A 25745-nucleotide genomic window follows, 5' to 3' on the forward strand; every position below is an offset into this window, starting at 1 on the left:
AAGAAGTACAGGAAAGAAGGATAAGGTGCCATTTGTTATATGGCACATGAGTATTGTGAAAGAGCGATTTTGACCATGATGAATGTATAATCATTACATGGAAGTAATATAGGTTCCCATCTCCTTTGTCTCTTATGATTGGGCTCTTAAGTACAGGGAAGAAGGATTTTGAATAAACAGAATGAACAAATGAGGAAAATGTAATAAAATATAGAACACTACTACAAATAATAACTAGAATTCATGTTTGTACACTGAATACTCTGCATTTCTGTGCCACTTGATTAGGTCCCTGAGGTAGAGTGCTGTCTCTGGGGATCTGCAGACATATTTTTATGCCCATTAAGTGTATATTTAGTTTCCTAAATGAAAAGGTTGCTGCTTGGAGATCCAGTATGGCTGCCACAGTAACCATCTTGTTATTGCTTCATCTCCAGAGTGGATGGTCTCATCAACATTGGTTTTTCACTAAAAGATTTCTCATGTCTAGCTGGTACTAAATGAAGATGGTGCTCATCAGACTTGCTATATTGCTACTCACAGCAGCTGTCTGTAACATTTTATTATTACATAGTCACATTTACATTGTATTTTCAGAGGAAGATTTTTGGTCTATGGCCTCCACAGATCACTGACATCTCACCTCATTCCTGCATATGGGTTCGTGTCTTTGCTCGGCTGACTTTGTTATGTAGTTATTCTCAGGGTCTTCTTGGGTTCTTCCTCTGTACTGGACGCCACATATCATCTGTCAATTCCAGGAAAATGATGTTAAACCTGGGGATTTCTTATAGTATTTTAGTTGATCCTAAATAGAAATTGAGAGTAGCTTGCACATCATTATGCCTGTCCCAGTGGCCATTTTGAAAATCATCAAATCATTGCTCTCTTTCTCCTGAATGGATGTTTGTACATGTATCAAAATATGGCTTTCAATAAAAAATAATAAAAAATTAAGATTTGGATGTCTAGTTGGTCCCAAGTGGGGCTTTCAGAAATCTTATGAAGCCTTGCTCATGATTCATCAAAGTTCTTGAGTTCTTGAAGTTTTCATGAATATTTGTTTATCAACTCAGATGATGAAATGATCATGAACATTTCAAGAACTTTCATGAACAGTTCATGATTGTTCATGAAGTCATGAGATTTTTTTTGTTGGGGTGGTCTTAAATGAAAATGATGCCAGTAATAGGTCCACAGTAGCCATTTAAAATCTATGGTATCTCCAAGTTGTCTGGTCATATCAGAGTTGTGCTTACACCAAAGACTTCATACATTGTCCCATGATCCTACATGGAATGGTGCCAATATAATGTGCAGTAGAGCCACCAAGGCAGCCATCTTGAATTTGTCATTTTATTGTTAATCCTCCAATAAAGAATGTCATCTGCATGACGTTTTCACTAAGCAATTTCTTATGAGTTCTTGTTGGTAAGAGTCTGATATCAAAAGTGTCCACAACATCAGCTGATTTGAAAATCTTATTACTGCTGATGAATATAAGAAATTATTTTGACAATCTTCAGTGAACAGGAAAAAAAAATGGTCTTATTTTGAATTTATGGAAGTTCCTTTTTGGTTATGAGAGCATCTGTCCCTTCAGGGGACTCATGTTTCAAGTGGAAGTGGAATTTTTAGTTAGAGAGTAAATTCAGTCACGTGCCTTTCACTGTACTTGCAGTTTACCTAAATTGAAGTGCATTTGAATAGATTTCATTGTATTACTTCATATTCAGTAGTCCTTCTTCTATTGTGAACCTGAATGATTGTCATTTATTTTATCCTGTAGTTTATACATTAGATTAGGAAGCTACTGGCAAGTTTTCTAATATTCTCACTTTGGCTGAGCCCATTAGGCTTGAACCCGCAAGAACAGAGGTAAGATGTCAGTGATCTTTAAATTCAAGTTCCTTAGACAACTCAGTAAACCAGGGCCCTGAATAGTTTTATGTAGTTGATCACTGTAGAATAGTTTTATATAGTTGATCACTGTAGAATAGTTTTATGTAGCTGATACATTTAGAATAGTTTTACATAGCTGATAGCTGTAGAAAAGTTGTATGTAGTACAATAGTTTTATGTACACTGTAGTTGATAACTGTAGAATAGTTTTATGTAGTTGATCACTGTAGAATAATATTATGAAGTTGATCACTGTATAATAGTTTTATGTAGTTGATCACTGTAGAATAGTTTTATGTAGTTGGTACATTTAGAATAGTTTTACATAGCTGATAACTGTAGAAAAGTTGTATATAGTACAATAGTTTTATGTACACTGCAGTTGATAACTGTAGAATAGTTTTATGTAGTTGATCACTGTAGAACAGTTTTATGTAGTTGATCACTGTAGAATAGTTTTATGTAGTCGATACATTTAGAATAGTTTTATATAGCTGATAACTGTAGAAAAGTTGTATGTAGTACAATAGTTTTATGTACACTGTAGTTGATAACTGTAGAATAGTTTTATGTAGTTGATCACTGTAGAATAATATTATGAAGTTGATCACTGTATAATAGTTTTATGTAGTTGATCACTGTAGAATAGTTTTATGTAGTTGGTACATTTAGAATAGTTTTATATAGCTGATAACTGTAGAAAAGTTGTATGTAGTACAATAGTTTTATGTACACTGTAGTTGATAACTGTAGAATAGTTTTATGTAGTTGATCACTGTAGAATAGTTTTATGTAGTTGATCACTGTAGAATAGTTTTATGTAGTCGATACATTTAGAACAGTTTTATGTAGTTGATCACTGTAGAATAGTTTTATGTAGTTGATCACTGTAGAATAGTTTTATGTAGTTGATCACTGTAGAATATTTTATGTAGTTGATAAATTTAGAATAGTTTTATATAGCTGATAGCTGTAGAAAAGTTGTATGTAGTACAATAGTTTTATGTACACTGTAGTTGATAACTGTAGAATAGTTTTATGTAGTTGATACCTGTAGAATTGTTTTATATAGTTGATAGTGTAGAATATTGTTATTTAGTTGATACATTAGAATAGTTCCAATTTATGTTAATTTTATTTATGCTTTTTAATTGTAGGATTCACCAGTGCAGTGTTTGACTTGGTTGTGAAAACATTGGCATGTATTTTATATGTTGTCAGAATCTATCTTGATGATATCAGCCTATACAAGTGGTAAGTAATGTCAGTTTTCATTAGTACACTCCCTGTAAAGTCCATCAATATACCTGTCTGTTGTAATGCCAGCTTGATCATCGATTCCATTAAATTAGTTAATTTCTGCTTGATAATGTTAATTAGAATATAGAATGCTTTAAAATCCTTAAATAACCCATAATGTATGCTTGCAATGTTTGTTAGATTTACTGCCCTTTATGTATTGTAGAACTTTGTTATGTCATCTTATTTGAACTAGTCCATGTTTTGGAAAATTCTTTCGAAACTTGGTAAGTATTATAGTTACTAGAGTTATTGCCCATTATGTATTGAAGAACTGTGTGATGGTATTTCATTAGAACAACTAGTCCTTAAGTTTTGAAGAATTCTATTGAGACTTGAGATGTAGTGTTGTTATTGTTATTAGAGTAATTGCCCTTTATGGATTATAGCATTCTGTGGTCATCTCATTAGATTAACCTGTCCTGGAGTAATTGATGGATTTACATTAAAATTTTAAATGTTATAGTCATCAAATGAAGATGCTCGTATCAAGAAAGTCACTTTTCTCATGTAATTTTTCATCAGAGTTATGAAGATAATATTGACAACTCACTTTGCTCCTGCAATTTTTGTTAATGCCTTGTTTTCTAGCTAAATGCTTTATATGATAGTCTCCTTAGTTCATATGGTCTTACAGCCTTTGATGCATTGCTGTGAAACTTAGAAACCATTATATTTATATCTGAAGTATGCATATCAACAAATAATTTGGATTCCACCATATTTGTTTGATCAGTTTGTTTTGCAGCAAAGGTTCATTGGTGCAGCTAGTTTTTCAGTTTTTGCTGATTCTCAAAAAACATGGTAAATAATGTGGTCATACCCTGTAAGCATCCATTTTGACCAATCCAGTCACATGATAAGTTATTCCCCTTTTTGTTTTGCATCTTAATGCAGTGTATGCTAAAATCTTGTTATCACAACTAGCTCTACAGTGTTTGTTGCATTTTATTTAGTGTTTTTGGATAGTATGGACATAATCTATTGATGCAAATAATGACCGATCATCAGTTTTTGCAAAAGTTATGGCCCTTTATGATCAACAGCTGGATGCATTGTGCGACTGTTTTGGGAATGCAGTTTTAAGTGGAATGTTGTGACCTAATATGGTCATTATTAGGTGACGAATGTTGAAAACCAATTCTACTCAACCTGTTTCACAAGTTATGTGCCCATTTTTTAAAAACTATAGATTTACCTCTGTCATGAGGTAGACTTGGGATGCAGAGGGTGCTGGCATATATTTATGTGAGCAAATTCATCACCAGTCCTGTAGATTTAGTTTCTATACACTACTATGACAGTATGTTTGTAGCATACTGCAGTATAGGGCTTTACCTCGGTGTAAAGATAACATTCATTATCATGCTTCACCTCATTATAGTGATTTACCTCATGTAGGGTTTTATCTCAGTATAATGAGATCCCTTCTAAGGATTTATATCAGTATAAGGCTGTCCTACAGTATAAGGATATCCCTCAGCATAAGGCATTGCCTCAGTATAGGACTTTACCTTACTGTAAGGTTAAGCTCATTATAAGCTATCTCAGTATAAGGATATCCCTCAGCATAAGGCATTGCCTCAGTATAGGACTTTACTTCACTGTAAGGTTAACCTCATTATAAGATATCTCAGTATAAGGATATCCTTCCTTCAGTTGCAGCAGAAATCACTTTAATGGTATCCATGCTATATTTAATTGAAGGGTTTTAACTCACAAATCTCATTTTAATTGTTGGGGGAAAATAGTTTTAGGCATGTCTGCATCAGTGTTCCCACTAAGCGAATGGTAGATGTGCATGCTATGCACACTGCATTGTGCAAGCATTACGGTGACTTGAGCAGAGAACAATTCAGCTGCATTGTGCAAGCATTATCGTGACTTGAGCGGAGAACAATTCAGCTGCGTGGGTGATGTCTGAGCAGCTGCGCAGCAATGTGCACATGCAGCTTAGAGAGAATGTTGATCTGCATAACGATGATTAACTTAACATACCTGCAGGAGCATAGTATTTTATTTTGCACAGAAAACACAATTTGTGTACTTAAACCATGCATGTTTGGGTATAAAAAGTTTCCTGTAAACTGGGTGGGGGTAAGAAATATAGATCTTTCTTGACACCACAGTCTATGCTGCTAACATCTAGCTTATTAAATATTAAACAGTCCTTATTCACATATCTTTACACAACATGCAGATGGAAGACTTTCGCCACTGGGTAGTTTATTCAGTTAATGATCATAGGTACTTAAAAAGTAAAGGTGATCAGAGATTTACGACCTGTTCATGGAATGAAAGTATTTGTCCTATCAGTGTTGCTGTGGTAACAGGGGACCAATTCCTGGTAGGTTGATTTGTGTAGGTCAGATAAACAAGTGGAATTACTAACTTCATTTGAAGTTGGGTAAATCAGTGATGGATGTTGAAGAAATAAGTAATTACACTTCAGTGCCTTAAATGTTAAAGTTTCAGCCATCTTTTTGTACAGGTTATTAGCTACCATAGTGTTTTACTCAGTACATAGAATGCAAAGTGTAATTATTTTTGTAGTTGAAAAATTAAGTTAGGAACATTGTGGAAGTGTGATTCATTCAAAATGCCAAAAACACAACTATGACTCAGAGATGGATTCAGAGCTGTCCAGCAAATCTGAACTTCAAAACTCCTGGAGTTTTGACTTGATGAAGTGCTTCAGCAAGGGGGATACTTATATCCTTCCCACACATATTACAAATGCCTTATCAGTGTTATTCCCACACATTCTACAAATGCCTTATCAATGTTAGTCCCACACATATTACAAATGCCTTGTCAGTGTTAGTCTCTTACATACTACAAATGCCTTATCACTTTTAGTCCCACACATATTACAAATGCCTTATCAATGTTATTCCCACACATATTACAAATGCCTTATCAATGTTAGTCTCTTACATACTACAAATGCCTTATCACTTTTAGTCCCACACATATTACAAATACCTTATCAATGTTATTCCCACACATACTACAAATGCCTTATCAATGTTAGTCTCTTACATACTACAAATGCCTTATCACTTTTAGTCCCACACATATTACAAATGCCTTATCAGTGTTATTCCCACACATACTACAAATGCCTTATCAATTTTAGTCCCACACATATTACAAATGCCTTATCAATGTTATTCCCACACATACTACAAATGCCTTATCAATGTTAGTCTCTTACATGCTACAAATGCCTTATCACTTTTAGTCCCACACATATTACAGATGCCTTATCAATGTTATTCCCACACATACTACAAATGCCTTATTAATGTTAGTCTCTTACATACTACAAATGCCTTATTAATGTTAGTCCCACACATACTACAAATGCCTGATCAATGTTAGTCCCACACATACTACAAATGCCTTATCAGCATTAGTCCCACATACAAATTGCCTTATCTGCATTAGTCCCACATACTACAAATGCCTTATCCCACACATACTACAAATGCCTGATCAATGTTAGTCCTATACATTCTACAAATGCCTTATCAGCATTAGTCCCACATACTACAAATGCCTTATCCCACACATGATACAAATGCCTTATCAATGTTAGTCCCACACATACTGCAAATGCCTTATCAGCGTTAGTCCCACACATGCTACAAATGCCTTATCCCACACATACTACAAATGCCTAATCAATGTTAGTCTTACACTTAATACAAATATCCATGTTAGTCCCACACTACAAATACCTTATCACTTTTAGTCCCACACATACTACAAATCCCACATCGATATTTGTCATTGTGGAGAATGCAGGATCTATTGGCATAGTTACACCACTGAGAATTGGAGCAGATGCAAAAGTATCATTTATAATTCTGAGAAAATTTCAATAAGATCATCAGGGAAGTTTAAATGCAGTACCATCTAGTCTTAGTTTGTACATAGATGAACACTACTGACATTTGCATTAACTTAATATCCTCAAGTAAATTAGTTAGAGCGTCAGAGTCAGCAACTAATGTTGTTAATGTATTCCATTATGCTGTGGATTTTACAACCAGAAACTTCCTTGATTGATGTGTGTGTTGTGTGTGTCGGTCTTGTTAAAATAATGGCATAGTAGATTATAGTGTGTATTATTAAAATAATGACATGCTTGATTTTAGTGTCATGTTAAAAATGGCATACTTGATTTTAGTGTCATGTCAAAATAATGGCATAGTAGATTATAGTGTGTATTATTAAAATAATGGCATACTTGATTTTAGTGTCATGTCAAAATAATGGCATAGTAGATTATAGTGTGTATTATTAAAATAATGGCATACTTGATTTTAGTGTCATGTCAAAATAATGGCATAGTAGATTATAGTGTGTATTATTAAAATAATGGCATACTTGATTTTAGTGTCTTGTTAAAATAATGACATAGTAGATTATAGTGTGTATTATTAAAATAATGACATGCTTGATTATAGCGTCATGTTAAAAATGGCATACTTGATTTTAGTGTCATGTCAAAATAATGGCATAGTAGATTATAGTGTGTATTATTAAAATAATGGCATGCTTGATTTTAGTGTCTTGTCAAAATAATGAAAACTAGATTTTTGTGTCATGTTAAAATAATGGCATGCTTGATTTTAGTGCATCTTGTTAAAATTATGGCATGCTTGATTTTAGTGTATCTTGATAAAATAATGACATTGTAGATCTTATTGTCTTATTAAAAAAATGCTATGCATGATTTATGTGTTTTGATAAAATAATAGCCTACTAGATTTTAGTGGGTCGTGTTAAAATAATGGCATGCTTGATTTTAGTGGATCGTGTTAAAATAATGGCATAGTAGATTTTAGCGTGTCTTGTTAAAATAATGGCATGCATGATTTTTGTATTGATAAAATAATGGACTACTAGATTTTAGTATATCTTGTTAAAATAATGGCATGCATGATTTTAGTGGGTCGTGTTAAAATAATGGCATACTAGATTTTAGTTTGTCTTGTTAAAATAATGGCATGCTTGATTTTAGTGTGTTGTTAAAATAATGGCATGCATGATTTTTGTATTGATAAAATAATGGCATACTAGGTTTTAGTATATCTTGTTAAAATAATGGCATGCTTGATTTTAGTGTCTTGTTAAAATAATGGCATGCATGATTTTTGTTTTGATAAAATAATGGACTACTAGATTTTAGTATATCTTGTTAAAATAATGGCATGCATGATTTTAGTGGGTTGTGTTAAAATAATGGCATACTAGATTTTAGTGTGACTTGTTAAAATAATGGCATGCTTGATTTTAGTGTGTTGTTAAAATAATGGCATACTAGATTTTAGTGTATCTTGTTAAAATAATGGCACAGTAGATTTCTTGTATCTTGTTAAAATAATGGCATACTAGATTTTAGTGTGTCTTGTTAAAATAATGGCATAGTAGATTTTAGTGTGTCTTATTAAAATAATGGTATGCTTGATTTTAGTGTGTTGTTAAAATAATGGCATAGTAGGTTTTAGTGTCATGTTAAAATAATGGCATAGTAGATTTTAGTGTATCTTGTTAAAATAATGGCACAGTAGATTTCTTGTATCTTGTTAAAATAATGGCATACTAGATTTTAGTGTCATGTTAAAATAATGGCATAGTAGATTTTAGTGTCATGTTAAAATAATGGCATAGTAGATTTTAGTGTCTTGTTAAAATAATGGCATAGTAGATTTTAGTGTATCTTGTTAAAATAATGGCATAGATTTTAGTGTCTTGTTAAAAATAATGGCGTAGTAGATTTTAGTGTATCTTGTTAAAATAATGGCATAGTAGATTTTAGTGTCTTGTTAAAATAATGGCATAGTAGATTTTAGTGTTTCTTGTTAAAATAATGGCATACTAGATTTTACTGTATCTTGTTAAAATAAAGGCATACTAGATTTTAGTGTATCTTGTTAAAATAAAGGTACACTTGCTTTTAGTGTGTGTTGTTAAAAAAATGGCATACTAGATTTTTTTTGTCTTGTTAAAATAATGGCATACCATTTTTTGGTGTCTTGTTTAACACATTACCCCTGGAGCTTTTTGTCATTTTCGCCTGAAAATCGAGTTGGAAACACATTTTGAAAGCTATTTATGAATAGACTCGAAAATACCAAATGCCAGGTGATCTTTCAATAACATACTGCCTAACTGTGTTGGAAACATCGTTTTTCATTGGCTATTTGACTTGTGCATGAGCAGAAGGGTAAAAGTTGCATTTTGTTTTTTATTTTATTTTTATTTTGCTAAACGGAGCCATTATTTTTGCATGGAGACCACTCTTTATTCCAAATCCCCATCTTATCCTGCTTTTATCAAAGGCTCATCTGTCTGTTTGCCGTTAATACTGGTCTCCCTTAGCTCTGAGACCAAAAAGTCTAAAATCCTGACACAAAATCAGATTCCAACCACAGGCAAATTTTGGGTAGAAAAAAGTTGGGTCCAATAAATGTTTTTTTTTGCAACTAGATATTCCAGATTATTTGGTATCATTGTAGAGCTACATCTGTCTACCTTTCTATAATACCACCCACTTTAGTGTATCATAGTGTATCATGCATGACCATGATGCTACAGAGCTCGGCAGTTGGCTACTACCTCCTGCCCCGTAAAGTCATCGCTAGGGGTTAATGTGTTAAGATAATGGCTACTTGATTCTGTGTATCTTGGTAAAATAATGGCATGCTTGATTTTAGTGCACTGATAGTGAAGCTGTTGAAATACTGTTATCGCAAAGTTTGCCAACTGATGCAGAAACTAATTATTCTGTTTAAACAAATATCAAAACCCTTTTTTTTCTCCTTTTTTACAGCAATGGGTCTCCCTGCACAGCAAATAGCACAACCAGTGATGACAGTGGAAGCGGAGAGATCAACTGGTAGTCATTTTTAGTACGCTTGGTCTTAAGGTCATGTGTGGCTATGATATGGTCCTGCATTTTGCTGTCCATCTTTTGCAAAAAATTGCTTGTTACCATCCTAGAAGCCACATTTGTTATCCAATTTAATCAAATTTGGAACATAGGTGTATATGTAGATCATGAGCTCATTCAGTTACAAGTGACGTCCATTTATACTACCAACATGATCTTGCATGTAGTGAGCTTGTTTCCAGTTACAAGTGACGTCCATTTATACTACCAACATGATCTTGCATGTAGTAAGCTCACAAGTGATATCCATTTATACTACTGACATGATCTTGCATGTAATGAGCATGTTTCCATTTCAAGCGCCTTTGTGTTTATTATCAGAATTTGATCACACTTGGAATATCAATTTATATCATCCAGACAAATTCAGTAATGAATGAGAGCCATGACTTTTAATGAGGTAATCTTACATCTAATTGGCTGAGCTTTTTATCACTCAGAAACCCATATTTCTGAGCAAACTTGGAATATGGACACTTATCATCAAGATTTAAGATGACTTCAGTAATGAGAAAGATCTGTACATATTAATGAGGTAACCTTGCATCTGATTGGTTACAAGTCTTATTTCAGCTCTGATTTCAATCCAACTAGGATGCAAGTTCATGCATATTAATGAGGTAACCGTGCATGTGATTGGTTATGAGCCTTATTTCTGCTCTGATTTTGATCCAACTTTAATACAAGTTCATGCATATTAATGATGTAATCTTGCATGTGAATGGCTGTGTTACTTTTTCTGCTCTGATTTTGATCCAACTTGAATACAAGTTCATGCATATTAATGATGTAATCTTGCATCTGATTGGCTGTGTTACTTTTTCTGGTCTGGTTTGGGTCTGACTTGGAATACAAGTGCATGCATATTAATGATGTAATCTTGCATCTGATTGGCTGTGCTACTATTTCTGGTCTGATTTTAGTCTGACTTGGAATGCAAGTTAATATTATCAATAACTTTGATGCGTTAGAGCCATACTTATTAAGTCCTCTTGCAGCTGATTGCCTGAGCTTGAAATGGCCCTGGAGGCCGTGTTTTGAAATCCTGTTTTAATCACACTTAAGATAGAGGCTTATATCACCAAGATCTTCCGTGAGACTAATAATGAATGAGATCCACACAATAATGAGGTGATCATGTGTCTGACTGAGATTGTTATCTCTCTGGAGGCCATATTTCTGATTTGATTTTGATCAGTGGGGATATATAGGTTTATATCATAATCTCAGACTAGTTTGAATACTTGTATCAACATGATCTCAGACTAGTTTGAATACTTGTATCAACATGATCTCAGACTAGTTTGAATACTTGGTATCATCATGATCTCAGACTAGTTTGAATACCTGTATCATCATGATCTCAGACTAGTTTGAATACTTGTATCTTCATGATCTCAGACTAGTTTGAATACTCATCATGATCTCAGACTGTTGGAATTATCGTATCATCATGAAATCAGACTAGTTTGAATACATTACTGATCCGATGTAATCTAACCTGGAATATTGGCTTATATTATCAAGATCTTGGACAAGTTTGTTACTGAGCAAGATTGAACATTTCAGTAAGGTAATCTTGCAGCTAATTGGCTGAATTTGTTACAACTCTTGAGGTCATAGTTCTGTTTCGATGTGATCTAATCTGAAATATTGGCTCCTTTAATGAAGATCTCAGATAAGTTTGTTATTGAGCAAGATTGATGTATAAAAATGCAACAGATTAAGTGAACTTGTTACCAATCTGGAGGTCATATTTCTGCACTGAATTTGTCACATAAGCTGATAGTATCAAGGTCTTTGATGAGCTGGATAATCCTATCATTATCTATGCAAAGTGATGATAGACTTGCTTGGCTGACGTTGTTACCACATGAGTGACGCTATTACTTGTCCAAAATTTGATAAAACTTGCTACACTGGATGATATCATCAAGTTGTCCAACATTTTTTATAATGAGTCAGAGCTATGTATATTGTTGAGATCATCTCCACATTGATTGACTGAATTAATTAAATAAAAGTGACATCAGCACATATTAATGAAGTGATCTTGCATCTGACTGTCAAAGCATCACACTTAAAGAGACTGTATTGGAATTTTGGTCAAATTTGTACATCAGGAACGTAGAGGAAGACAGATATACAGTTAATGGTCTTGTATCTGATAAGCTTCAATGAAAGTTGATAAATAGTTTTCTGTCATCACGATGTTGGATGGGTTTTTTCTATCAAGTAAACATGCATCTAAATAAAATTTACCATTCCAGTCACAGAAGTTAGATTGCATTTTTGCTCAAACTTGTTACATAAGCTGATATCATCATTGGGTGAGACAGGTTCTATAATAAGTGAGATCTGTTCATCTGAATGAGGTGATCTGATTGCTTCAGCTTGCTACTGTTATAGAGATTCTGTTTCTCATCCAGTTTATATAAAAAGTGTTAAATGGGTTTATATCCTTGGGATTTATAAGTTTCATTGTGAGTGACAGCTATGCAGGTAAATAATGTCTTTATCTTTGGAAGGAAATAATTAGACTTGAGTAAAACTGCTAAAAGTTACATCATATAAAATGCAAGAGATAGATTGCATAGGTTTTTATTTTTGTGATATTGCAAAAGTCTCTTTTGTGAAATGATGTTATAGTTACCCATGTCTATCCATTCCATCATGTAATAGTTACCTATGTCTATTCATTCCATCCTAGCATGTTATAATTACTCATATCTATCCATTCCATCCTAGCATGTTATAATTACCCATGTCTATCCATTCCATCATGTAATAGTTACCTATGTCTATCCATTCCATCCTAGCATGTTATAGTTACCCATGTCTATCCATTCCATCATGTAATAGTTACCTATGTCTATTCATTCCATCCTAGCATGTTATAGTTACCCATGTCTATCCATTCCATCATGTAATAGTTACCTATGTCTATTCATTCCATCCTAGCATGTTATAATTACTCATCTATCCATTCCATCCTAGCATGTTATAATTACCCATGTCTATCCATTCCATCCTAGCATGTTATAATTACCCATGTCTATCCATTCCATCCTAGCATGTTTTAATTACCCATGTCTATCCATTCCATCCTAGCATGTTATAATTACCCATGTCTATCCATTCCATCCTAGCATGTTATAATTACCCATGTCTATCCATTCCATCCTAGCATGTTATAATTACCCATGTCTATCCATTCCATCCTAGCATGTTATAATTACCCATGTCTATCCATTCCATCCTAGCATGTTATAATTACCCATGTCTATCCATTCCATCCTAGCATGTTATAATTACCCATGTCTGTCCATTCCATTATGTCATGTAATAGTTGCCCAGTGGCATGTCTATCTATTCCATTATATCATATAATAGTTACTTATGTCCATCAAATCCATCATGTCATGTTAAAGTTAAGTTACCCATGTCTCTGCATCAAGTCATGTATGGTTCCATTTTTTTCTAGAAACCTTGTACAAAGTTGTGGCACCTGTTTGACTTGGTTTGTGCTATTCAGTTTTCACTCAATAACTTTTGAAGAATTTATTAGACTTGATTGAGAATGTTGTTTGAGGGTGTATATTAAAAAGACCTGTTAAGCTTGATTTTCAAACTGGTCCAGAATTATTTTATACAAGTGTAGCTCCTGTTTGACTTGTACCTTTTCCCTTCAGTTTCCACTAAGTACATTTTAAATTACCTCATGAATTGAGACCAAATTTAGTATCAGCTTTACATTAAAAAGACCTTGGTAAAGTAGGATCTTGGACCTTTATGCCAAAATATGCAGGGTTATGGCCCCTGTTTTTTTTTAGCATTAGGCCATCAATTGCTATTCAATAACTTTTGGAGGACTTAATGGATTGAAACCAGATTTGGTATGGGACTTTATAGTAAGGAAACTTAAACGTAGGGAAAGATTGGTAGGGAAAATTGTCTGGGTACCCATCTAAGTAGATTTTTACCAGGTCTTGCAAAACTTGGGTGGCTGGGTCAGGTACCTTTCCATCCCTACTTGAATGTGACTTTCAGTGTTCTGTGGCACAAAGTTACAGAGTTGTGACTTCTGTTTGACTTGAAACATTGCCCTTCAGTTGCTCTTTGGTGGAAGTATTTATGCCATATGCACACAGATCTTGTTATCCCATAATTTTTATACAGAGAAAGTTTGTGTTTTTATGAAGATTTTTGAAGAATCAGAAGGAAATTAATAGGAAATTCTACTAATAATCATTTGTAAACCTCACAAGAAATAAGTAATGTGTATGAAAACTGCAGATGATATGGTATTTCACAGTACATGCCATCACATATCAGTAATGCATTATTAAAATTTATATGACAAAACAATGGAGAAGGGACTTACATTGTTGCTTTCATCTGAATTTTTATATGTCTGCCCATGTACCTGGCCATTTGTCTATTTCAGTTTTGCATTTAGCTCACTGTGGAAGAGTCTTGATTCCCTTCCAGTATTTTTATTTTTCTGTTAATACACGTAGCATTGGAAGGATAATGATGTGTCATCTTTCTCGCAGTTTTTATGTTGTGTGATTATTGGAGATAACATTTTCGTATAGTTTACTGGAATGTATCAGTTGTGGCATGTTTATTATGTAAGATCCATAGATTACGTGCTATCCGTTTTCTCCATTAATTCAGCTTTGTTGGAACTGAACAGTACTTCCATATGTGTTTCTGTATACTGTATTACATCATACCATGCAATGGTGTGTGCATGTGGGGAATGTTTCTGTACACTTTTTTGCATCATACTGTTCATTGTGCTACAAAGTTTTCAGTACTGTGCTCGTGTGAATACACTCTTATAAGAGGCTTATTTATACATGGCGTGTATTTCCCACAAAATAATCAAAATGAAACTAGTTTTCTGTGACTAATGGTGAGTAATCTAGACAAATTGTGCAGACCCAGATCTGCCAGTACATTAAGTGTCTTCACAATAGGGATCATGCTGTATGCAGTTGGATCTGACTAGTATGTGAGTATATACAATATGATTGTATGTGAGTATATGCAATATGATTGTATGTGAGTATATACAATATGATTGTATGAGTATATACAATATGATTTTATGTGAGTATATACAATATGATTGTGAGTATATGCAATATGATTGTGTATGAGTATATACAATATGATTTTATGTGAGTATATACAATATGATTGTATGTGAGTATATGCAATATGATTGTATGTGAGTATATACAATATGATTGTATGAGTATATACAATATGATTTTATGTGAGTATATACAATATGATTGTGAGTATATGCAATATGATTGTGTATGAGTATGTACAATATGATTTTATGTGAGTATATACAATATGATTGTATGTGAGTATATGCAATATGATTGTATGTGGGTATATACCATATGATTGTATGTGAGTATATACCATACAGTTGTATGTGAATATATACCATACAGTTGTATGTGAATATATACCATACAGTTGTATGTGAGTATATACCATACAGTTGTATGTGAGTATATACCATAGGATTGTATGTGAGTATATACCATATGATTGTATGTGAGTATATGCAACATGATTGTATGTGAGTATATACAACATGATTGTGTGTCAGCATATACCATATGATTGTATGTGAGTATATACAACATGATTGTGTGTCACTATATACCATACAGTTGTATGTGAGTATATACCATAGGATTGTATGTAAATGACTTAGATTCTCTTTTGGCAATAGGTGGGGTGCCAGCCATTTTTATTTTGTCAAAATAATTCCTGTTTTAACCTCAAATTATGCACTTTTATCAGATCCTGTTTTTGCAGTTAAATAAAGTTTTATATAGGCAACCACAGTTTGGACACAAGTATATTTAGATTACTAAAATGCTTGTGATGTCTGATTGGATTTCTTTTGTGAAAGTGTAGCTAAGTTCTTTCAACACAAAAACAGTTCAGTTATGACCAGGGAGATGAGAAAGTACTGCTAGGAGCCCTGATTTACATGATGTAAAAACACATGGAAGATGAAAACATGCAGTGTGCTAAAAAAATTCCAAACAGGATATGCATTCAAACAGATTGTGCATGATATTCAGGTTTAATTTATTAATACCCAGAATTTTTTTTTCTTTCCCCCAGTGATTTCAGTATATCATATCACATGGCACATGAGCCAGAAAACACTTTGAATAAACGAGGTTTAATGTGTACATTGTGAATTCATCCTATTATTGTGTTTGCCTTCTGATACTGTATTGGTAACATTCTATTTCAGGTTATTAAGGGTTGTCATTTCTGCAAATGAATCTGGATGTACAGGTCGATAGTTAAAAATATTCATTTATTGTATTTACAGTATCCTTTATACTCATTGGGTTGTCACAATGGATCAGAAGACATATATATATTTAGTAATTGGAACTTGATTGGATGATCACATTATGGGACACAAAATGTTAAGTCGTAGTCTGATTATCTGATACAAACAACAGGGCATTACCTGTCAACCAAGTTCAGGTTACTATCATAACATAATGTTGTATGCATATCAGTTTTCAGGTAATGTAATAAAATCATTATAATTTAGTGATTGTTGTTGTTGTTGGATTTAACACCATTTTTCCGCACATGATAGGCTATGCATGGCGGCCAGTATTAATGGTGAAGGTAGAACCTGGGAAGAACCAACCGACCCACAAGAAGCTACTTTCAAGCTTTCTCACATACCCACATTGGCTGAATCCTAGACTTGAACCCATGCCAACAGAGGTGAGATGGCAGTGATCTGTAACGGAGAGTGCTTTAGACCACTCAGCCACTCGGGGCCCCATATAATTTAGTGAAAAACAAACTAAATTGCTTAACATTTCAACCTTTTTAGTTTGAACTTTACCCTATGTCGTGAACCAAATTACATGTTGATAAGCTGATCTGTGCATGAATATCATTTTATAAATGAAGGATTTGAAACAAGACTCTAATTTTCACTATGATCATTGTTAGTAACACAAATTCTTAGATTCCTGTCAATGCAGATCCATATATGTGATTTACAGCTAAAATCAAAAGCTGAATGACAATGAAAACTTTCACAGGCCAGGCTAACGTTACATGGTGTGAGGAGCTTAGATGGAGACTTGCTTTATTAAAGGCAGCGTTATTTCAACAGTTCTTCACAATAGGATTGGACAAATTGTTGAAACTGATGATGCAGATTTGATACAGATATCGTTACCCTCTTCCTTGTGCATGTCAACTGAAGCTATGGTTTAGTTGTTTACACTTATTAGTGATAAATGGCGTTCATGGAAGAAAAATTAGTTGCAGCCTCATTTGAGAGGATGGTGATAGAGGATAAGAAAACAAATAGTTTTCCAACTTCTGGTTCTTTGTTAAGTAAAAATTTAATTTTCATATAATGAACAATATTATCTTGCATTATTCAGGGATTTTCTTGGCCCTTTAGTGAGCTGATTTTGTTTACCCCATTTTTACACTCTACAAAATGTACATTTTCTAAAGTTTGACTGAACGATCATGGTTGGGAATATTTAGGTTGGAAATTAAGATAACAAGTAAATTAAGAAAATCTGTTCTCTTTTTTTTAATTTGTAAGTGAAAAATGATATAGAACTAATAAAAATGAATAATCAATACATAACTTTTAATTTATGGAAAAGTAAGCAAATTTTGCCATGATATAGTAGAGGATTACCAAGTAACTTAATTTAGACAGCTGTATGATAGTGTTTAGTGACAGCTTGATGGCATTAAAACATGCTGTGCTTAGCTGGTTAATACACATGCAGTTGTTTGTTGTTTATTCTAAAGATTCCCAGTTAATCTCATTTACACATGAACATTTTCCATTCAAAGTTCCCAAGGCCCATGTTAAAAAATGGCAGGAAAATCTCATGTAGCGTAAAGTTTTATTGGAATATTTTTAAATTTAAAATGCTTGCATTTCCTGGTTGCGTCTCAAGATCATTAGAAAACTGCATTTACTTTAGCTGCAATATCAAAACCATTTCCTTTGATTCAAGAAGTGAAGGGTCTTAGGTCAGTATTACAGACTGATGTTGTAAGAAATAAATAAAAAAAGTTACCAATTTTTCAGATGGCTAGTCACAGTTGTCACAGTTTTTGGCAGAAAAAACATAAATGCAGTTCTCTTATTATAACACCCTTTATTATAATGTTGTTCTTAATATAATATGGCATCTGTTTTCAGTAAAAATATCCGTTATTACTGCTCTTCGCAGTATAACGTGGTATCATTGTTGTCATTAGGTTCTAATACATTTATTATAATGCAATTTTTAATATAATGTAGTATCATTATTGTCAGTATAGTTTCCCTGGTTATAATGGCTTCATTATAATGCCGATACATTTTTAATCTCAGTACATGTCTGTACAGACAATGGTAACCAAATATCTGTACATACAGTCATTAACCCATGTCATATATTAGGGTCAACATATTAGGGTCAACCATAAAGTGTTTTTTATTAAGCTCTTGAAATGTCTAATTTAATGCTAAAAAAAGGGTAGGCTAAAAAAACGGAAGTCTCTTATTTACAGGTATAGTTGGAGGTTCATCATATGATAGCGTACAGGTGAGACACTGTGTTTAATGAGTCTCTTATTTACAGGTACAGTTGGAAGTTCATCATATGATAGCGTACAGGTGAGACACTGTGTTTCATGAGTCTATTATGTTGCATTTTACAGCATGCCTATAGTAAAATTCTAGTAGAGAAGTCTTTTTGTTTTTAGTTTTGAATTTTGTTTTGTTTTTGCTGTTTGCTGTAGGTATGTGTTGTTGTGGGTAAATAGACCCCTCCCTCTGTGGATTATACAAGTGACCTTGGCCCTGGTGACTTTTATCAAAGCTCTCCTCTATATCTACATAGCAAAGGTGAGATAATTGCATATTGTTGTATTTATGTATTTGGTTTGTACTTTCAGTTGTTTGTGTGCGTCTTCATAGCCAATCTAATGACATTACAAAATGTACTTTAAAACATATTCTGTACTTAACGTTTCTTAAACATATACATCTGCAAGAAAGAGAGAGCAGTTTTTTTATATACAAACATTTATGAATATGAAATTCTTGAACCTTGATTTCGGACAAGGTCAGGTGCCTAATATGGACTTATATAACATACAGTCATTAAGAAAAATCAACAAATAATAAAAAGTAAATATGCATCACAATAATATTGTCTGTTTTATTTTTGTTTACAAAATGCTTTGTAATTATTGTCATATTTCTGTTCCTGCTGCATTGGATGTTAGATTACCAGTAAGTATTATGTAAGTATTAGTGTTTTGATGTGCTAATTATAAATATGATATTCTACAATTTTCAATTAATTTAATTAACTAATGAATAGTGGTAGCCATACACAGCATGTGACTACTTTGAATCCAGTAAAATATTAGATTCAAATTTTTAAAAAATCTGCACAAAAAATAATAATGAATTTCAAGAAATAATTAATATGACTATATTTTAGCTGTTCTGTACAAATAATGCCAAAACAAAGAAGGGCACATGAATGATGCACATTTTGTTTATTGTGTTGTGAACTAATAACTTCATTTTCTGTGTTGCTTAATGATTTTACCTAATATGAGTGCTTGTTACAAAAGCTTGCTAAAATTATTTAATTTTTTCTTAATGAAAGACATTTAAGTCCGTTTAGTAATCTTTTTTTTAATTTTTGGATAATTGAAATTTATTTTGTTGCAAGACTATTTTACAATTGTTTGGACTGAGCTATGTATTGTATTATGGCGATGATGCTAAGAAGCTTAAGAACACAATTTCCATCAAGAATTTCACTGCAGTATTTTGTTTTGGGTATTTTTAAATAGTTTTTTTCTTGGAAATATTGATAAACATTTTCTACAATTCATGTTCCATGTTTTCATGCAGAGAATAAGAAGGAAAACATGAACAGACAAACAATACACCTTATTGTACTCTTGATTTTAGGTTGATTTTTTTTATATAGTGATACCAGTCCACATGTGTTTATCCATCCATTGTTAGCATTTCCAGTCCAGCAGTTTTTGAATGAGTACCTTTTAAACTTAGTAAATTTTATGGTCATTGCTTGACATTTTTCGTTAAAGACTTTTTTTGTTTTGTATCTGAATGTAATGAATGACACAGTCTTGCTGGTCTGACAATTTTTTGATGATTACCTTAAAACTAAATATTATGGTCATTACTTGGAGGTATTCATATCAACAATTCACTTTGCTTCCACAGTATTTGTTGTTATTGCTCATTTTGTTTTGTACCTTAATGCAGTGTACATCACACTCTTGTTAGCACAACTTGACTCGCAGTTTGTCTTGCATATTTTGGCCATTGCTGTGAAACTTGGTACATATTATGGTCATTATATAGAGATGCATTTACTGACAAATCTTTGCAATTCCAGGTTTTTAGTAAGAGTTATTGCCCTTTATACTTACATGGATTGCTGTAAAACTTGGCACATACTTATCTGTAGACAAATCATACTTGCATTATTTTTGGAAGAGTTACTGTCCTTTAGACACATGGATTGCTGTAAAACTTGGCACATACTTATCTGTAGACAAATCATACTTGCATTATTTTTGGAAGAGTTACTGTCCTTTAGACATATGGATTGCTGTAAAACTTGGCACAAACTGATCTGTAGACAAATCATACTTGCATTATTTTTAGAAGAATTATTGCCCTTTAGACTTACATGGATTGTTGTAAAACTTGGTACGTACTTATCGGGAGACAAATCATCATACTTGCCTTATTTTTGGAATAGTTATTGCCCTGTACTAGTGATTCATCTCTATCATGGTACAGGGATTGGAAATAGGATGGGCAAATTTATATTTATATAAGAAAATTGTTGATCATTTCTCCAGTTTTGTTTTTATCTCACCCTGTTTAGATTTGGAATAGTATTTTGAGGTTAGGCTCAATATATAGACCATAGCTACTGTAGTTTCATGTACTCTGCATTACATTATTGAGTGTAGGAAATGGACAATAACAAAAATTCAGTATTTTCTTTTGTCACCTTTCCATGGAGAATATTCATGTTTCCATTATGCCAACAAAAAAAGCACATTGTTTTTCTTTGTTTCCAGGGAACAAGATGTGAGGTATTTTTCCACGGTAGTTTCGTACTTGAATTCATCACATCAGTTCCTCTGATTGCCACAGTGAGTATTTATGGTGTTTGATACACAGTGCAGCAGTGTATCCAAGGGGTGGGTGGGTGGAAAGCTAACAAAATTTTTGGAAATGTCATGATCACACTCACTTGATTTCATTTCTTAGGAGAGACTGTAAATGTGATGAAAATTTATATGCTGAGTTTTCATACCTGCCAACCCTTACAAAATGGCCATTAGCGTTAACAGAAATGACCTTTAAAATCTGGACTTGTGGAATAAAAGCAAAAATTATGGGAATATGATTGTTGTGAAATCTGGATACTAGCTTGTCCATGTTGGATTCGGAACTGGATTTCATGTTAGATTCAGTGGAGTTCTTCAGGGGACTGAATAATTTTTACAAGTGTACCTTAGATGCACATATATATTTCATGTGAAGTGTCTGCTTGATCAAATTGTTGCTTATATTTTATTTTAAAATTGCATCCAGCAAGTGAGATTAGTTAAAGATGACAATAAACCTTTTTAATATTTTTAATAATATCTAGATTCTTGGTGGTTAAAAAAGAGGAAAGGCAGCATTTGCACCTTTTGGACACCATGTGTTGATTTGAGTATGTCATGACAGGAGAGATGAGTTCTGTCATCATGACATTTTTTTTAAGAGGCTAAGGATTACATTGAGAGAAAATAAAAAACCAATTGAACTCTCTAGAATTTGGATCTGCAGTTTGTGAAACTGTACTGGAGGTAATTAAGGTCTAATTGCACTTTGCAAATTTTCTAGTTGAGCATAATGTTTACTTTTGCTGAATTGGTCTCGGATCACACTTCTGAACTTTTTAAATGCCTGTTTTACAACTTGACAGTAGCAATAGATGATATGTTGTTAAACCACTCTAGAAAATGGTCTACATTATGGGGAAAAAAATCAACTGCCTTATTGGGAAGTATGTTGGGGTTGACAGGCCTGAGTTTTAAAGTGTCAGCATGGTTTATATTGTAAACATTTTGACTAAATGCAAGAACCACCATAGTGCACTATCCCAAGTAACATCCTTCCAGAACGATAGCAGACACAGTACAAAAGCTTGCATTAAGTTCTTTTTCCACATCATAACTACTTTTTATACTATCAAAATGTATTGGTACCAGTCACTGTTACGATTTTTACATTTGGTATTTCATTAAAAATGTTTTCTTTAAATGGTGGGATAATCTGCAGAATTTCTATTTCTGCTGCAAATCCACAGGCTGTCCAAAACTAAGTCAGTTTGCATAAAAATCCACATGTGTGATCGCCTTGATTTTTTGCAACTAATTAACAAAGACTCCTATTTTCTTTTGGAAATGATGGCATTAGCTTAGTGAGCTGTATGTAAAAAAGCTGGGGAGGGCGGACATCCTGTATCTCATTCTTTGTTTCACCTGTCATTAATTAACTAGACCAATGGAATCTAGGTTAGTTGGCAATTGGACAGTAAAATCCCATGGATAATGCAGCGTTTTTTATTCTGTTTAACTCTGTTGAATAAATAAATGTCACTTTAGAAAAAAGAAATGGAAAAGATTAATTGCCCTGTATTTTATTTCTGATTAGTTTATTTGAAATACAAACTGGAAATTTGTGGAAAAAGCTGACCATGATATGACATCAAAATGTCAGAAAACCAACCAACCAACCTGGGACAAGCATACTGAGGGAAAGAAAGCCCTGTCTTTGAGATTTATCTGTCACAGAGATGAGAAATAGGTGTTACGTTTTAGTCCTTGTCATCCTTGTCATCCTTGTCATCAGTTTGACAGTTTGAATGTCATACATGCACTGCATACATACAAGGAGGTCAGCTTATCATTGTTTACCTCAGCACTAAGCTGAAGTACAAGTGCTGGTTAAAGTGTCTTGAGATACATTCAGATGTTTCGGTTTTTGGGTTGTTGTTTTTAAAAAATTAATTTTAGACACATAATTTTGATCACACTTTTGTCCATTCATCTGTCTGTCTATCCCTCATTCAGTCAATAAATAAGTGGGTTGCACATTATTGCTTTAAGTTTTTGCAAACCATGTATGCACCTTGCCATTAGGAATCAGGCATTTATTGAAGTTTTGGTACTGCAGGGTCAAGGATCACAGTGCTTGAGCTGAGCATCTGATTTTCCATTTACCATGAGAAGTCAGGTTCCCTTGACCCTTAATTGTCATCAGAATTAATAGGTACACTACACATGGGCGGGGTCAGCTTCCTCCTTATGCTGAGGCAGATAAGAAAAGTCAGTGTGACTTGACATTACAATTGGTTTTGGTCTCCACTCGTTAAGTCATATTGCCTGGATTAAATTTTGATCAAACTTTATATGTAGTCTGCACTAAATCAAAGGTAATGTCTTAGGCTTGGCCAATGTGGGTATGTTAGAAAGCTTGCCAGTAGCTTCCCAATGGATAGTTGTTCTTCCCAGGATTTTCCTTGGTTTTTCTTCACCAGCTATTCTGGCCACTATGCATAGCCCATCATATGCCCCAAAAATGGCATTAAACGCACAAATCCACAACCTTATTGATTCTTAATCCTAGAGGTCATGGTCATCGGTAATAAAATGGGCATTCTGGATAGGTTAGCTCCATGCTGAGACTGCAATCAACAGATTAAAGATCAAGGTCACTCAGTGTGAAACTGCATTCTTGGTTTCTGTAAAATCTCACATGGACTCCATTTGCATCCAACTTAATTGGCATACTACGCTGGAACATGAGTAGTGTCTAATCAGTTCCATTGTCCGATAGATCTATGGACAAGGAGGCTAGCACTGAAATTACAAAGTATGATGAGCTTTTCATTTCATCAGCAGCCAAAGGTCAAAATGCCAAGGTGATTGGTTGAAATTATGACTAGGTTCATTTACAATAATATCAGGTCCAGTCATTAGGGGTCAAGATCTGAGGCAAAATTATCTTCATTTTACCTAGCTATTATAGTCAATCAGGAGGGTGATGTCGTGGTCATTTTTCATAGCTATTATGTCCAGTTAGGAGGATGTGGTCATGGTCATTTTACACAGTTATTAATGCTAGTCAGGAGGATGAGGTCATGGTCATTTTACATAGCTATTATTTGCCAGTTAGGAGGACGCAGTCAAGGTCATTTTACATAGCTATTATTGCCAGTTAGGAGGATGCAGTCAAGGTCATTTTACATAGTTATTAATGCTAGTCAAGAGGATGAGGTCATGGTCATTTTACATAGCTATTATTGCCAGTTAGGAGGATGCAGTCAAGGTCATTTTACATAGTTATTAATGCTAGTCAAGAGGATGAGGTCATGGTCATTTTACATAGCTATTATTGCCAGTCAGGAGGATGAGGCCATGGTCATTTTACCTAACTATTATGGCCAGTCAGGAGGATGAGGTCATGTCATTTTACATAGCTATTGTGGCCAGTCAAGAGGATGAGGTCAGGGTCATTTTAGATACCTTATATGGCCAGTCAGGAGGATTAGCCATTCTTCTGGTAATATTTTTGTTCAAGAGTGCATGAAAAGGAGCTGATAATTCACAAAATAGTTGCTGTTTCTCAAAAGTATAATGGCACAGATGTGGGATATAGCAGGAGCAGACTTTACTTGTATAAGCTTGTTAATGAGCATTTATGTGTATGCAAGAGAAAGGGGAGTGATTAAGATGTTTGGTTTACTTTTTATTTCAGTTAACATACCCTTCAATGCTGAAAGACTTATTTGTGCCACATTTTCTAAACTGCTGGCTTGCCAAGAAAGCTCTGGAAAAAATACTTGTAAGTATTGATGTTATAATAATGTGATGTTTTGTCCCAATCCATGTTTGTCGTAAAGTCATTTGTAAACCTACTTTTGTCATAGGAGATACCTTTTTTAAACTCTTCTATTTCAGACATAAAATACGAGTCCATCTTAATTAGATGTGGATCTGATATTGTTTTGATTGTAATATAACCCAAATTAACTACTACTGCATGACATTGTTTATTTGAACATAATACAGGGTTCCCACGCTACCGGGAAATCGGGAGAAATTATAATTTTTTCCAGACCATGAAAAGTCCTGGAATTTCGCAAATATTGATGAAAGTCTGGAGAAACCCAGGAATTTTCCACCCCCACTTGACGCCCGAAACAGTCACATAATTGAGTCACAACTAAACTGATCGTGAGTTAAATTTATCGAGTTCTAACCAGAATATTCAGAGGGTGCAGTATGGATCATTTGGGTACTTGCAATAAGCATATATGCTGAGTCAATTCAAATGCTCAGTGGATTAGATTTTTCTAGTAGACTTTTATTTTCAAAGTCAGCTCGATATCTGTATCTTTCCTTACGTGGACGCTAT

The 25745-nt window shown here is 33.7% G+C and overlaps 1 protein-coding gene across 4 annotated transcripts in view; it reads left to right on the forward strand.

The window, feature by feature from the left end:
- LOC149771454 (potassium channel subfamily T member 2-like) overlaps window positions 1-25745 on the forward strand; it is a 274764-nt gene that overhangs the window by 116031 nt on the left and 132988 nt on the right. For all 4 annotated transcript variants that reach the window (XM_089948424.1, XM_089948427.1, XM_089948425.1 and 1 more), the window contains exons 4-8: window positions 3060-3156; window positions 10046-10111; window positions 19007-19112; window positions 21350-21424; window positions 25086-25172. In XM_089948424.1, the coding sequence (XP_089804550.1) occupies window positions 3060-3156; window positions 10046-10111; window positions 19007-19112; window positions 21350-21424; window positions 25086-25172 (431 nt within the window). The remainder of the gene's footprint in view (window positions 1-3059; window positions 3157-10045; window positions 10112-19006; window positions 19113-21349; window positions 21425-25085; window positions 25173-25745) is intronic.

The sequence above is a fragment of the Sinohyriopsis cumingii genome, unplaced genomic scaffold (assembly GCF_028554795.1).
Source record: "Sinohyriopsis cumingii isolate HCF-2022 unplaced genomic scaffold, ASM2855479v2 utg001837l, whole genome shotgun sequence".
NCBI lineage: Eukaryota > Metazoa > Mollusca > Bivalvia > Unionida > Unionidae > Sinohyriopsis > Sinohyriopsis cumingii.